The sequence below is a fragment of the Sander lucioperca genome, chromosome 3 (genome assembly GCF_008315115.2).
Source record: "Sander lucioperca isolate FBNREF2018 chromosome 3, SLUC_FBN_1.2, whole genome shotgun sequence".
In the NCBI taxonomy this organism is placed as follows: domain Eukaryota; kingdom Metazoa; phylum Chordata; class Actinopteri; order Perciformes; family Percidae; genus Sander; species Sander lucioperca.
In genome coordinates, this window is record NC_050175.1 from 41080016 (window position 1) to 41096017 (window position 16002).

The window sequence follows — 16002 nt, forward strand, 5'->3', positions numbered from 1 at the left end:
TATTTAACCATTTTAAGCCAATTTATGGACAGATGATTTGGGGGTGGAGGTAAATCACACTGAATCAAAAATGTGTGTATCATGCCTGAGTTAATGACTGTTCAGTTATGACTCCTGATGTTAACATTTAGCTCAAAGCGCCGCTGTGCATATGTAGCCTCACAGAGCTGCAAGCATGGCTATAGACTTAGTCTTAGTCTTGTTTTTGTTTTTGTTTTTTTAGAGAGGCACAGTAAGCATGAGACATGCACGAAGCCATCTCAGAGGTTTCAAAACTAATTTTAAAGTAGAGATGTTGTTTTTTAAAGACATCATGGCTACACGTCCTCCGTGTATACAGTGGATGTGAGTGTTTGCTAGTTCACAAGGCATCGAGCAGGGCTGTCAGTTGCCCCACAAGGTCTTTTTGGCAGCAGTTGAATGAATGAATCACTAAACAGGGAAACACTGGAAGGTGAGAGACCGACTAGGTAACAGCATATAGTCCACGGTGTTTTTGACTCACTCGTGCTCTTTTCATGAGGTGCTCTTAAATAACCGTCTGAAATCAATTTCTATTGTTCTGTCAGGCTTCATTGTCTGAATTTCATGCTCCTGTGCTGTGTGAAATTCCTGGTAACTCCAATTTGGGGGGATTGTTAGGGGTTTATTTAAACTGAAGAAATTGCTCCACTGTGGATTTGAGAAAATTCAAGTTTTTTTTGGCTGATGAGATCCTTTTTAACAAGTGAAGAAGCACAACGGTTTTCTTGACTCTGAATATTTGACATTCTGAAGGTTCTACCAAGACAGTCATACTATTTGACTTTTTTATTATTATGCACTACAGTTCTGCAACCAAAACATGATTTTAAAGAGTTTTAAAAATACGGAATGAGAGACCAACAGAGAGACAGTACAGAGGCAGATTTACAAAAAATAAAAAAAAATTCAATCTGAGCCATTTTGTGTTTTTGGGATATTTCTTGACCTGCTATTGATCCTTAAAGGAACATCTTTTTCCTCTGCAGTGTTAAGAGTGGGGTCAACTGTGCAAGTACTCTGCAAGAAATTTTGATTCAGTGTGTCTGGTCAAGAATTCTAAAGCTGATGCATGAGCCAATGGGCCATATGAGCCATATTGGGTTATGTTTGACCACTAGAAGGCAGAGCAAGTCCAAGATAAGCAGACAAGCAAACAATTGCTAACAAATGCTAATTATTTATGTATACAGAGTAGCCTGAAAATGTCTTTGCATTTTCATCAAATTTTTCAGACATGCATGGTAGCTGATTTCTGTAGAGGGGCTCATTTTGCCCTAATCGATCAGTAGTTACTCAAGTATCATCGTCATTTTTAGTCGACACAGAAGGGGCTGTCTGTAGTGGTTGTTAGGAACAGATAACAATGTATGTAACGTTGCTAAAAAATAATCTCCCAACTCGTAAGCTGTGTCTTATATTCCACACTTGTGTACAATTTCGTGGCCTTTTTGGTCAATTCTTCTGGCTCTGGCACAGGAAGATGACGGGAAAAACTGTCAATGGGCACAATGCCATGCTATTTCAATAGCTGAACAATTCAGACATATACAGCAATTCAGAGGTCTGGAACCAGAACATTAGCATTTATTTGGAGTAATGTTTCCAGCTACTTGTCAAATGAAATATCTGATAATCACTTTCCTTTTCACTCAGGTTGGTCTCCTCCAAGTCTTAAAAAGATATATCTATAAAAAAATGTGAGTCTTTAGCTGCAGCATATTAACTTGTTGTTTGGCAGATAGCGAAAGGGGGATTATCTTTTTGCTGTAAATAGCTGCCTGCAGCAGCCGGAGTCATTACTTATAGTCATTTGATTTAAAAAAAAACAAAAAAAACAAATGACGAGCTTTAATATGCTGCTCTGCGTCTTATATGGATATTTAGTTTGTCGATCTCTGATGGTTTGATGATTGTTTTGGAGTCCTAAACATTTAAACTTCAACCTTAACACAGTCACAAAGAAGAAATGAACATGGGAGCGACAGAGAAACGTTCACATCTGCTTATTCTCCTTTGTGTTTTTGGGGTGTTTATTCGAGACCATGAAATCACAGCAGAGAGCAAAGGGACAGCGTTAAGAATTAGAAATTGATGCTCACCAGCACTTGGAAAACAAACAGACCCATCCCCTGTGGCTCTCTGAATATTTCCCCATTAATACGCTCTTAATAAGAAATTTAACTAATTTTGTTAATTCAAATCTACTAATTTACATAACCATATCGACAGGGACTAGGGGCCAATACAAAGAGTGCATTTAACATATCAAAATTTTATGTGCCAGAACTTTCTTCAATTAAAAGAAGACAAAACTGAGGTGGTTGTTCTGGGTGCCAAAGAGTTTAACAATTAAAGGTGCAGTAGGTAAGACTTATAAAACTAACTTTCTGTCATATTTGCTGAAACTGACCCTATGTTTGAGTAGAACTACATGAAGCAGGTCATTTAAAAAAAAAAATTCCGGCTCCTCTGGCACCACCTACAACCTGTAGTGCGATTTGCAAAAATCCACCGCTCCCTGTTCAGATACACCAGTCAGGGCCAGGGGGGGTGTCTAACTGTGTGTCAATCACTACTCAGGCACTCGCATTCATTCTCCCTTGTGGGGGGAGGGGCTTAGGAGAACATTTGGGCTTTAGCAGAAAGGGGGGAGGGACTGAGAAGTTGTTGATGTTCAAATTGTTTGGCTTCGATCCTGGATCTTCCCAATCCTATATACAGCACCTTTTTTAAAAGTCAGCGCTCAGCTTCAATCGGCAATGTTAAAAACAACGGACAAAGCCAGACATCCTGGTGTAGTCATGGACTCAGACCTGCATTTCAACAGCCACATTAAGAGAATTAAAAAGTCAGCCTACTATCAACAGATGCATATATCAAGGACTTAGGTCTCAGCAGGATTTGGTAAACCTTGTTCATGTTTTTATCTTCAGTAGACTCGACTACTGTAACATTGTCTTTACAGGTTTTCCTAAAAAATCAATTAGACAGCTGCAGCTGATTCAGAATGCTGATGCTCGAGTCCTCACTAAGACCAAGAAAGTGGATCACATTACTCCAGTTTTGAGGTCTTTACACTGGCTTTCTGTCTCTCAAGTAATTGATTTAACATACTTCTGTTGGTTTATAAAGCACTGAATGCTTTAGGGTGCTTTCTGATATTCTGCCACATTATGAACCATCCAAGCATCTCAGGTCATCTGGGACAGGTGTGCTTTCTGTCCCTAGAGTCAGAACTAAACATGGAGAAGCAGCGTTCAGTTTTTATGCACCACATATCTGGAACAAACTCCCAGAAAACTTGTTTAAATAAAGTTGTGTTGCCTTCTTTAGACCACAGTCAAAAGGCAGAATTAATGGGATAGTTTGATGGCAGAAGACTGCATTTTGCTTTTATAATACAATTCTCAATCGCTTTGGCACATTTACTGAAACAAACGTACAATTGTCAAAACTTTAAGTACAATCCTCACACCACGTGGTACATAAGCACATCACTCTGTGACCTACAAAAGGTAATTTCTCAATCAAAATAATGAACTCCTGTTTCAAATGTAAATAAATCCATCAATGGATAAATCATTGCCATCAAACCAAAAGGTTCCTTTATCATTGCTTAGACCAGGGGTCTTGAACATTTTTAAAGTGGCCATATTATGCTCATTTTCAGGTTCATAATTGTAATTTGAGATTGTTTCAGAATAGGTTTACATGGTTTAATTTTCAAAAAACATATTTTTGTTGTACTGCACATTGCTGCAGCTCCTCTTTTCACCCTGTGTTCAGGTCTCTGTTTTAGCTACAGAGTGAGACCTCTCAACTTCTGTAGTCGCACATGCAATGCAGTAGCTAGGTAAGGATTACATGAGCTAGCTAGCTGTTTCTGCAACTTCGGCCTGTACAAGGCAGGATTAGCTGGGAGACTTCTTCTAAACTTTGCGTGGAATACCTGCAGAACAGAGACATGTAAGTAGCTCTATACAATTTATTTTGTAGATTAGGGTGAATTTGTGTGTGTTGTAGCAGTGTTTTGCCATTGAGAACGGGCTAGCATGCTAACGGTTAGCCCCCTAGGCCCCTCGTCTCGGCTAGTTACGTAGAAAACCGTGCAGATTTTGAACAGCTCACCCGGAGCCTGAAGGCAGGACACATTCAGAAACCCGTATCTCACTCAACAGCATGGATGTTTTTTTTTTCAAAGTTTGTATGCGTGTGGAAGCACCAGAGACACAAAATAACACCCCAAATCCCAGAAAAAGTGATTTTGTTTAATAATATGGGCACTTTAAGCCAAGGACCCCTAAACTGAAAGAAGGTGGAGCAGGGACCCCCTATTACATATATTTTATAAAATGAAGTTGCATATTAAACTGGGCCTACAATAACTTGTAGGGCGGCCTAGAGCCTTTATACATACCTGTACACACATCTGTGGATGGCCTTAGTGACTACCTTGACTATAGGCCAAGAAGCAGTGGGGATTCATATTTGCTAATAATATGTTGGATTCATGATAAGACTTTTTAAATTAAAAAAATTAACAATAATTTGGAGGACCCCCTGTTGAAGATCCCTGGCTTAGACCAAGACAGTCAAAATGCTAAGACATCTTGTCAAATGACAGTGTACTCTAAAAGGGTGATAGTTACCCACTCTGTAATAGTGTCCAGTTGCTAACATTGTATAATTAGGCAGCTGAATAGTATTGATGTCAGCCATGGCACACACTATACTTGCTTAATGTATATGTACACACCAGCCAACCGCAAATACACAAAGGAAGCTTGTACAGAAAAAAGATATACAATAGCAAAATTATTGGACTCCCTCGAAAACGAGATGCTTCATCTCAAGGGGTTATCCTCTTAACAATTTCAATAAACAATAAACAGCAAAATTATCAGGAACTTTTATACAAGATGTGCAAGAAAAAAGAAAATATGCTGCAAATGTATCAACTTCATGGGTCATCTAATCTCTCCTCTCTGTCTGGCCACAACATTTAATCAACATCACACCTGATATCCTCCCTTGCAATGCAATGAGGGAAAAACTTTTGGCATGATGCGAATGGGTTTGTCATCATTTACAGTTCATTTCTGCAACCTGTTTGTAAACTGTGAAAGGCTGATAATAAAAGCAAAACAAACAGTGTGCCAATTAAGTTAAGTGCAGGAGAATCATTCTGAAGCTTACTTGATGAAACATAATTCATTTAAAAGTGTAAACTTCCCAATCATGTTTAAAAAAAATCAAAAATTAAAAACCGTTGGTTGAAAAGTAAAAAAAAGCTTTAATTGAGACGTAAAATAAAGAACAGCATTATTTGCTCGAAATTACTTTAAAAAGCTGTTGCCTAACAAGACTGCAGTGACACTCTTGTTTATTACAGCAGGCAGTGAAAATACATTTACATCTGTTGTAATTGTGGTAGTTTGTGCTTAAAATAAGGTTTGTGTAAGTAAACATGGAGCTAAAATCTAAAAAAGTTGAGGTTGTTTTGTGCTGGTGTGTGCTCAGTGTCTCACTGTAATAAATTATTATAAACAAAGACTTGGAGCCCATTACAAAAGGACCAAAACAGGCTTGATATGTTTTCCTGAATTGTCATCATTCAAACTGAAATACATTATTCTGTTTGCAGCAGGGGCTTCCAGCAGCATAACTATAAGAAAGATTTATAGTGGATCAGAGTAAAAGGAATGAAATAGGGTTATAAACACGTCTTCTATGGAGCTGAAAGCTATATAGCTTTCTAAACTGTTGTCAAACAACATTCTTATGTTCAGAGATTCTGCTCTTTTTTAAACTTCACAATCTACCGTTAGTGGTGGGAGAAGTACTCAGATCCTTTAGTAAAAGTATCAATACAACAATATAAAAATACTCCATTAAAGGGGTGATAGAATGCAAAACCGATTTTACCTTGTCATTTACCTAGTGTAGCTAGCTAGCTGCGATCTTTACCCATAGGATTGAAGGGACACTAGCAGCTAACGAAACAAAAACAAAAATGCATTAAATTGAAATCGGACACAAGTGTTAGCTTTGTAAGACCTTGGGATAGCTGTAATATAAGTGGCGTGACGAAATTCAAACTGTAAATATACTCTAGTTATGCCAGCAGCCAGCCAGCTCTGCGGAGCCCCGAGCCCCGGTAGTCCAGTAACCCAGAAACGGTGACTTTGTCTTGGGTATAGAGCCCAGCAGGCTGCCGCTTTCTCGTCAGACTGTGTGGAGTTCCTGAAAGTCCAACACGTCTTACCAAATTTGCAATTAGCCATCAATTTTTGTAAAACGGCACATATATGAACTTTTATATAGTTGATTTCTCGCATAAAAAAGTATCAAAAGTGAATTTAATAACGAAATAGCAGACAAACAATGTATAACGTTGCAGTGTCTGAAATATGAGACCTGCTGTCTCGTCTCCAATGTATGTGTATGTGGTTCGCTCACCAATCAGCGCGCAGCTCATCTAAATATTCATGAGCATACCATATTTGGAAGAAAAGCTCTTGTTCCAAATAGAGCCATATTCACAGGGTCGTTAAGGGCCCACACAATAGCACTTGGCCAATTTTCAGCCCAACCAATGTTACATACCCTATTAGGTGACCTTAAAGGAGAACTCTGGGAAATTTTTACGTTAATCTTGATCGCTATAAGTATGAATTAATGTATCATTGAGGTGAATAATTGTCATATGCACATTTAAGGAGGTTACTTCCTCAACAAAAGATGCAAAAGAGAAGGGAAGAGAAAATAATGCCTAGGCGACGTGTGTGGTGATTCAGATATAATTAGAAAAGTTGATCTACAGGAGAATAAATAGCAGTACAGAATGCCTGAGAGCCTTATTGCAATATATTCCATTATGTTTTTATATTTGGATTGTAATCTGTTTCCCTTTACATAAAGATATTTCCAGCATCAATTGATTCAGAAAAAGGTAGAAATAGGTGCATACAAATTCACCAGAATGCAGGAAATGAAGTGTTTAAAGGAGAACTCAATTTTTACATTAATCTTGATCGCTATAAGTATGTGAGTACTGTCGATAGCAAAAAAAACGAGCCGAATCGGTGCTAGCAACATGGAGCTGCTGCAGCTAATGCCGAGAGCTCCCACTTAGCTAAAACGGCAGTTTTGGGGGCATATCATAAAGAGTGCCTTTGTGCCTCTTAACAGACACAAAATGCAATTAAAATGTCTGTGCAACATGAACAGGGCCCTTACATGACAACAAGATGCGTTTACAACTCAGACATTGTTTAAATTCACCTACCCTGTTAGCCGCTAGCTGCCATCTGGGATGAGTGAGTGTGTTCAGCCAGGCTTCGGTAATAATCATCAAGCAGCAGTTCTGTGTGTATTTGTAGCATATGTCCATTTTGTGTGCGATCCATCTGGCGTTGGTGAATAGTAGTCTCTGCAGTGGCGAACTGTGTTTTAGTTGCCGTAGCCAGGCTAGCAGGCCCGACCGGCATCCTTCTAATTCCTCCCCGCCTTATTTCCCCCTCAAAAATAGGTAATTGAGCACTGTAGTGGTTATGATCATATCAGTGACTATGTAACTACATGGAAACGGGCCAAATGATGCCTGTTTCTTGTAAAGTAACCGCGTTACAGAAGGCTGGCTGTAGTCTTGCGCTGAAGTCCCGTGGGAATTCAGTTGTAGCAGGAAAAGCAGTGTGCAGATCGGAGCGTAGTGTGTGAAGAGTGAAGAGCAGAGGTGTTCACAAGGGAAGAAGCTTGGAGTAACATAACTATGGAGCTAGAGCTAGCCTTCAGTAACGCTATTACTGTACAAGAAACAGGCATCATTTGGCTCGTTTCCATGTAGTTACATAGTCACTGATATGATCATAACCACTACAGTGCTCAATTGCCTATTTTTGAGGGAGAAATAAACTTTTTTCGCCGCAAAAATTTCGCCGCGAAAGCAGGAACTGTCCTCTGGAGGACATCCACCAGACCAACGGGCGCCTGTGGATTGTTGTCGGCTGCGGCAGGCGGGGAAGGCGGGGAGGAAGTAGAAGGATGCCGGTCGGGCCTGCTAGCCTGGCTACGGCAACTAACACACAGTTTGCCACTGCAGAGACTACTATCCACTACAAATACACACAGAACTGCTGCTTGATGATTATTACTGAAGCCTGGCTGAACACACTCACTCATCCCAGATGGCAGCTAGTGGCTAACAGGGTAGGTGAATTTAAACAATGTCTGAGTTGTAAACGCATCTTGTTGTCATGTAAGGGCCCTGTTCATGTTGCACAGACATTTTAATTGCATTTTGTGTCTGTTAAGAGGCACCAAGGCACTCTTTATGATATGCCCCCAAAACTGCAGTTTTAGCTAAGTGTGAGCTCTTGGCATTAGCTGCAGCAGCGCCATGTTGCTTGCATCGATTCGGCTCGTTTTTTTTTTGCTATGGACAGTACTCGCATACTTATAGCGATCAAGATTAACGTAAAAATTGCCCGGAGTTCTCCTTTAAGGAACAGTGTGAAATACCCTATATAATCATTCTATCACCCCTTTAAGTAAAAGCCCTTCTTTTAGAACTCTACTTGAGTCACAGTACAAGTATTAAGCAAAATGTACTTAAAGTAAAAGTTGTTTTCAAAAAAAAAACTTTTCAAAACTTGTTTTGCAGTAAAACTAGCAGGTTGAGGTGGAGCTAGTTTTAATTACTTAATATGCAGTATTTTTAGTCCAGTGGTTCCCAATCTTGGGGTCGGGCCCCCTCATGTGTCACAAGTTAAATCTGAAGGTAGGATTAAAGGCAGAGAAGGAAAAAAGAAAACCCTAAGTTCTGTAACACATTTATAACTTTTTTATTTTTTTATTTATAACATTTTAACTTTTGATTCTCATCAACAGATAATACAATACCAATACAGAAATCTGTAGTTTTTTTTTTTCTTGCTACTGCTTCACTGTGCAAGCCTATGGGATACAGATAGGCCTGACACGTGTAATGGTGTATATTATCATGTCAGTCTATCACAAGAGCGATACAACTCCGCAAAGTGGTCCTTTAAGACCTCAATTCCTGTCGTGGTGGGCTGGTGTCCTGCAGGTTTTTGTTCCATTACGTTTTTTGTACCGTGCGAGTTAGGGGCCATCCACACGGACACGCTTTTTGGTGTAATGTTTTGCATCGTTTTGGCCGGTCATCCAAACGAATCCTGTAAATGCACTGGCTGAAGACGCACTTTTTTGAAACCTGGTCCCAGGGTGAAAAAATTCGGAAACGCCGCCCTTGCGTCTTCGTTTGGATGGCGAAGCCTCATACTTGCGTATCGATGATGTCATCGCCACACCACTCGACCTCTAGCCTTCGACCTCTTATCCCGTGATGACGTCTCATAACAACAACAACGGCGGACTACATGCTTGTGTTCCTGCTGGAGAAGATATTGAGCCTATTAGGGTTCTTCTTGTGTTTGGTTTCTTCTTCTACTGTCTGTTTGTATACAGCGTGCAAGCTTTATGCGCATGTTCTGCCTCTTCTTCTCCGTTTTTGGAGAATTTCTGTAGCAGAAACAGCGCCACCTATAGGCCTGGAATATGAAGTAGCGTGTTGAGTCATTTACAAATGGATCCGTTTTGACACGAATATTCTTGAAACGATGCCAGGGAGGATGGGGGGAAAAAAGATCGTTTGGGTACGTGTGGACGTGGCCTTAATGAGCCACAGCTGGTCTGTATCTAGCTGACACCTTCAGGTGGGAACAAACCTGCAGGACACCGACTCACAACGACCAGCATAGAGCTCCTCTGGGTTAAGCTTTTCTTGAAGTATTTCCATGCAGCTTATTTTATTGCAGTAGAGTCATTCATAGCACAGAAAACGGTGTTGCAATTAATAACTAGATAGTTGGGATTTATGTTGTGATATTTACTCTACATTTAAGTAGACGTTAATGTATCTGAAGAACAGTAGCTTTTATTGGCCACTGAAGACTAAATGCACAATGCACACATGGCAATTTATACTCTCCCGACCCTTTGCATGTAACTGTTATTTATGTTATGACTCGTTGGGCCAGCAGTGCTGATATCCCTGTTTTTAGCAGAGATTGATGTGTTAGCAGGGCCTCTGGATGAGAACTATAATCAAAGTCCAGGCACAGGGATTGATTACTTTGTGCGGATCCATGCTGTGATTTCCACACAGTGTGAAAGCTACAAAGGCTTTTTGTGTGTTGACTGGTGAAGCAGTCATGTCAGGCACACAATCCATCAGTGCCTCCGTAATCAATACCTTTTGGGATCTTTCCTGCCTTGGGTGTATATGGAGGGAATCACTTGATAGCCATGTTCTCTCTTTATGTGGTGGGTCTAATCATTTTTAGAGGTTCTATATCTCAGACCCATGTAAAAGGTGCTCAGTAAACAATCTGCTTCCATTTCCACAACAGTGATCTCACCCGTCTGACTAATTTGTAGACAGATTAGGTCACAGAACTGCCACACCTCGTCCGTACCCTTTGACTTCCACTAATATTGACTGTCTGGACTTACTGGGGTGAAACATGACTTTAATCACCCATAACACTGAAAATTGAATTTCTGGAGAAATTCAGTATCCTCAAATGGCTCTTTTTAAAATTAAAAAAGACAATGTATTGGATTTTGTTCCAAAATGTGGTTTAATGTAGCATAAAGACTGGAAAAAGGCAGAATAAACAGAACAATAAACCTGGCGTCTTCTATGAAGTTCACTATTTGACCGGGGAGAACCAGGGAAGGCTACTATCCTGAGGCCTCCCCTGGTTGCCTGGCAACCTCAGTGTGATGGCAGAACTCCAGTAAGTTTCTGTTGCTATGGAGTTGAATTTAGTTGTTGCAAATAGTTGCAGAGTTCATCCAAAGTTTACACAGAACCTGGAACTGAACTGATTTGAAAAGGCTGAATATTTGTTGCATTTTAGCTTTTGCTTGCTGTTAGCAACAGAAACAACCAAATGTCTGACTTTTCTCCTTAAAGTGCTCATATTATGCTCATTTTCAGGTTCATAATTGTATTTAGAGGTTGTACCAGAATAGATTTATGTGGTTTCATTTTCAAAAATCACTATATTTTTGTTGTACTGCACATTGCTGCAGCTCCTCTTTTCACCCTGTGTGTTGAGCTCTCTGTTTTAGCTACAGAGTGAGACATCTCACTTCTGTTCTATCTTTGTTGGGAGTCGCACATGCGCAGTACCTAGGTAAGCACTGCTAGCTAGTCAGTGCACTAACGGAAGTGCGCGGTTTGAGACAAGCTAGCAGAGTATGAGGGCGTGCAACGCTAGCAGCTAGGCGAGCATTATAACGTGTGTTACAAAGTGACGCACGGTTGTCACGGAAGTAAAGGCTGGACTACAACAGAGCTGTTTGGAGCAGTTTGTGAACAGTGTTTTCTGTTGGAGATGGTAAGTCCCTTTGGGGTGGACTTTGGGCGTTTTTACTTTGTAAACCTATAATGTGCACAAAAAAGATATATAACACAATAAATGAAAGGGAAAAGCCAAAAAGCATAATATGAGCACTTTAAGTTGACGGGTGTTAGCGGGAGAGTTTCATGTCTCTCTGAGTCTTGAAAGATTGCCACACCTACATTGTTCATGCAGAAAATTAACTGGACTTTTCCTTTCAGTTCATTCACTTTTTATCAGTCAATATTATCCAAAATGGGAAATTTGATCTGCAGTCAGGAGTGCAAGATAAAAAGCACATACAAACACTGTAGCAATAAACAAAAAGACAACAATACAAAGACAAGTACAAAAATGTTTGTGTGTAATATATACACCTCAATTTTACACAACACCACAACATCATTTATTTGCAATTCTATTGTAACATTGGCAGAACATACAGTGGTGGATTTATCACTTGTAGTAACAACCTATTCTCACTCCGAACTCGTAAAATACGGACGCTTGGGCAGTGGCTGTCAGCGTCAGATACGATGCATAAAGTGCCCTTCAGCGTGTGTGTAGAACGCACCGGGGAGAGCAGCAGCTACACAGGGTTTGAAGATGACATGGCATTAAGAGCGACCAGGGTAGTGAGTAGTGTGAAAGCCTGAAAATCTGCATAGGGAGGTTGGTTGGGGTGGTGGACGGGTCAAACAACACAGGACTTTTTTACCCAGGAGACCGGGGATGGTGTCCCGCGTATCACAGTTTCCTAAAGCCAACTGTCGCTTTCTTCATTTCCTGAACCCAACTGTCCCGTTCTTCATTTCCTGAACCCAACTGTCCCGTTCTTCATTTCCTGAACCCAACTGTCCCGTTCTTCTTTTCCTGAACCCAACTGTCCCGTTCTTCTTTTCCTGAACCCAACTGTCCCGTTCTTCTTTTCCTGAACCCAACTGTCCCGTTCTTCTTTTCCTGAACCCAACTGTCCCGTTCTTCTTTTCCTGAACCCAACTGTCCCGTTCTTCTTTTCCTGAACCCAACTGTCCCGTTCTTCTTTTCCTGAACCCAACTGTCCCGTTCTTCTTTTACTAAACCCAACTGTCCCGGTCTTCATTTCCTGAACCCAACTGTCCCGTTCTTTTCCTAAACCCAACTGTCCCGTTCTTCTTTTCCTGAACCCAACTGTCCCGTTCTTCTTTTACTATACAGATGACAAACAATTACAGGTTCAAAGGGCTTGAAACAGGTATAATATCGTGTGTGTGTGTGTGTGTGTGTGTGTGTGTCCGATGCTATGCACCTGTAACCCAGTCAAGGAAAGGGTTAACAGAAACGTAGTGTTGGCCAATCGGAGGTGGTTGTGCCTTTGGCTGAGTCTCTAATCTGTCAGAGGGAGAACAGGAGTACGGTTGTGAAGTTTAACGTTGGTAGTCCCCAGAGAAGAAGTTGGTCATTTCATGGCGCAGATTAGAACCCAAATTGAAACGTAAGCAACTAAAATTGCTGAATTTTAGAACATTGTGTCAAACTGGTCATTATTACTGTGACTTATAAAGTGTCAGGTATAGTTCCATCATAGTGTCAAAAAATGTTAACGGACGTTGTTGTTCAGTAGCTAGCTCAGAGATTATCAGCTAATGAAATTACTGATTTAGCAGGGGGGGTTAACACTTTTGCATGCACTATATCCGTGTCACATTCTCATTAGGGGCTGAGCCCCCCTAAAGGTCTGATCCTAGAATCACCATGCATCCATATTTTACGCGATGGTTTTCAGGGCCTTTTTAAAAACTCCTTTCTTGAGTGTTTCCACTAATATTGCGACCCATATTCTTTTTTAGTAACTTTTTCCAAAGCCTGCTGCAATACTGGAGCTCACACAATAAGCATACTGGCTATGTTGGAATGAAGTTTTAAATTCATATTAAAAGCCTAAAATGTCTTTGAAGTCATCCAGATCACAGAATTTAATTTTCAAAAGCATATTTTAACTGTAAACCACTAACTGATGTTTTGTTGCTACAAATTACAAGACACATACACAAAGCAATCATTCTTTTTCCAGCACAGAGCGCCACAGTAATTCCTCAAATATCTCAAAGTGACACTGCAATACTCTGTGTCCCTCATCAGCCATAAACATGCTAATTAGCCTTGAAATTTGAAGGGAGAGGAGTCTTTTTTTTTTTGTTAGATCTCCATGAAGAACAGGCTGCTCTGTCATTCATAAAGCAGACTTATAATTTGCCCGGTCTCATTACTGTATGTTGACACAGCACAGAAATGGGTCTGGTCACTGTGGGGAAAATGTCATGGAGCTTGCTAATGATCGACACGAAGACTGATTCCCACAGAGCTCATAATTGCTCACTCCTACTGTGCCATTATTCTAATGATAAATTGTATTTTTTCCCCACGCAAATTATTTTTTCTTTTAAATGCTGCGCAGTGTTGGTGTTTGATTACATTAGCTTGTTTGTTTATCAAAATACTTATAAATCTGTAAAGGAGCTGGGGTTTGAAATTGGAGCAAAATGTGTGTAGATCAGAGCAGAAAAACGTTTGATGTCGAACACTTCCTGTCTCCTGATTTGCATATTCGTATATAAATATATCCTTTCCAAATGCATGTCAGCCAAGTGTCAGACCCCTACCAAAATCATCATGGCTCATTTTTTCTTTGTGACTTGTCTGCTATCCACAGTTGCATTTATATTAGTGATAATACACTATAATAAACAAAAGAAGGAAAATTTGGGGCACCATTTATGATCCATAATTGTGGTAAACTGTTGGTAACCACATTGTGTTTGTAAATTTTTGATCAATTTGCAAGCTGAATAGTGTGAACTTCCACAATTTCTACTGCTGATTTTAGCTTATATCAATAATGGTTCTAATAACCAGCACACAAAATTTAAATGCAATTTTGACTTGGAAAAAGTGTAGATGATTTAAAATGCAATTATACAAGAAAAATAACAACAATAAATCATTGCCATGAAGGACTGTACATCACCAGTACTTTTAATGCTCTATTTAAAGCCCTCATGATAAATAATAGGACTTCTCCAGTACTATATCTACTATATGGTGTGCCGTCCGCCATCTACTGTAGGTAAAACACTGACTATGGAGAAGTACCTCATGAAACCCCTTCAAAAGATCCAAACTATCCTTTTTAACTGAATAAAATAAGAACAACCATGTCTGTGGCCAGTGCCCCTGTATAACACATTCTGTCATCATGCATCATCAGTGCTATACAGTATAATCAAATACAGTGTTGCACCTTGTGTATATATGTATGCTCTGGTTAATGAGCATTATTATTGTGACTGCAACTGGACCTTTATATATGATGAATATTAAATGGGTAGAAAACGTGAGGATAAAATGCATCAAACCAAATGGGCAAACACACCAGAATTTGTTTTTAACTCAACCAAACAGGTGAGGTGTGAAAGCACCCTGAAGGATTTAACCACAACAGGACAGATTTCTGCTGGCAACGAATTTGATAAATTTGGAGAAAGAAAATTCCCATGAAAGAAAACTTGCATATTTGTAACCATTAACTATAGTTTGTATAAAATGTCCATATTATAGTGGATTGATTTTTCATAATAAAACACATCTAACAACCCAAAATACTTAGAAACTGCACCAACATTTTCCACAGTAAAGCTCACCCAGACAGCAGCTGTTCACAATACAGGTTGAATCACCAGCCGTATCAATCAGTGATCGAGAGAAACAGAAACTAATGCTATATGAGATATGTCAAAGCTTTATGAAAGTTAGTGATGTTATTTGTCATGCAAACAACAACAATGTAACGGGGCATCATCACATCAACACAGCCTTGTGTTTATTTATTTATTTTTTTTAAGGTTATTTTTTGGGGCTTTTCTGCCTTTATTTGACAGGACAGCTAGGTGAGAAAGGGGAGAGACAGGGGAAAACATGCAGGAAATCGTCACAGGTCCCCGGACCTCTGCATCGAGGCATAAACCGCCAAGTATATGTGCACCTGCTCTACCCACTGAGCCAACCCGGCCACAACACAGCCTTGTGTTTTAAAGTCAGTGATAGCATCAAAAACCATCCTGGCAAATAACTCACCGTCAGCAGCAGAGGACGGCTCTCTTTGACAGCTCCCACACAGCCCAAACAGCCGATCACCATGATGATGGTCCCCACTGCGATGAGCAGGTTGGCTGCCGACAAGGAGGGAAGGGATGATGATAGGGTGGCAAAGTTTCCCTGGGTCACTGAGAGCCAGACTCCCACCCCCAGTATGCCACATCCTCCCAACTGCAGAGGAAACACAAAGAGGCGTAAGGCTGTCCGTATGCCAATAACACAAGCAAACTCATCCTAAACAGAAACACAGTCAAACATGGCGGTGCACAGAAATATCTGCGGAATTGTTGTGGCTTTTGGTTTGTTTTTTAAACTGCATGCCTGTGAGTGTGTGCAAACAAGAGGGGAAACCAATAACTCAGAACAGCAGTAACAACTGAATCATCAGGGGCAGCAGAGCAAAGCAACCCAC

General features: G+C 40.2%; 1 protein-coding gene across 3 annotated transcripts in view; it reads right to left on the bottom strand.

Annotated features, from left to right (window-relative positions):
• tspan4a (tetraspanin 4a) overlaps positions 1–16002 on the bottom strand; it is a 160682-nt gene that overhangs the window by 48853 nt on the left and 95827 nt on the right. For all 3 annotated transcript variants that reach the window (XM_031290065.2, XM_031290066.2, XM_031290064.2), the window contains one exon: positions 15570–15761. In XM_031290065.2, coding sequence (XP_031145925.1) covers positions 15570–15761 — 192 coding nt within the window. The remainder of the gene's footprint in view (positions 1–15569; positions 15762–16002) is intronic.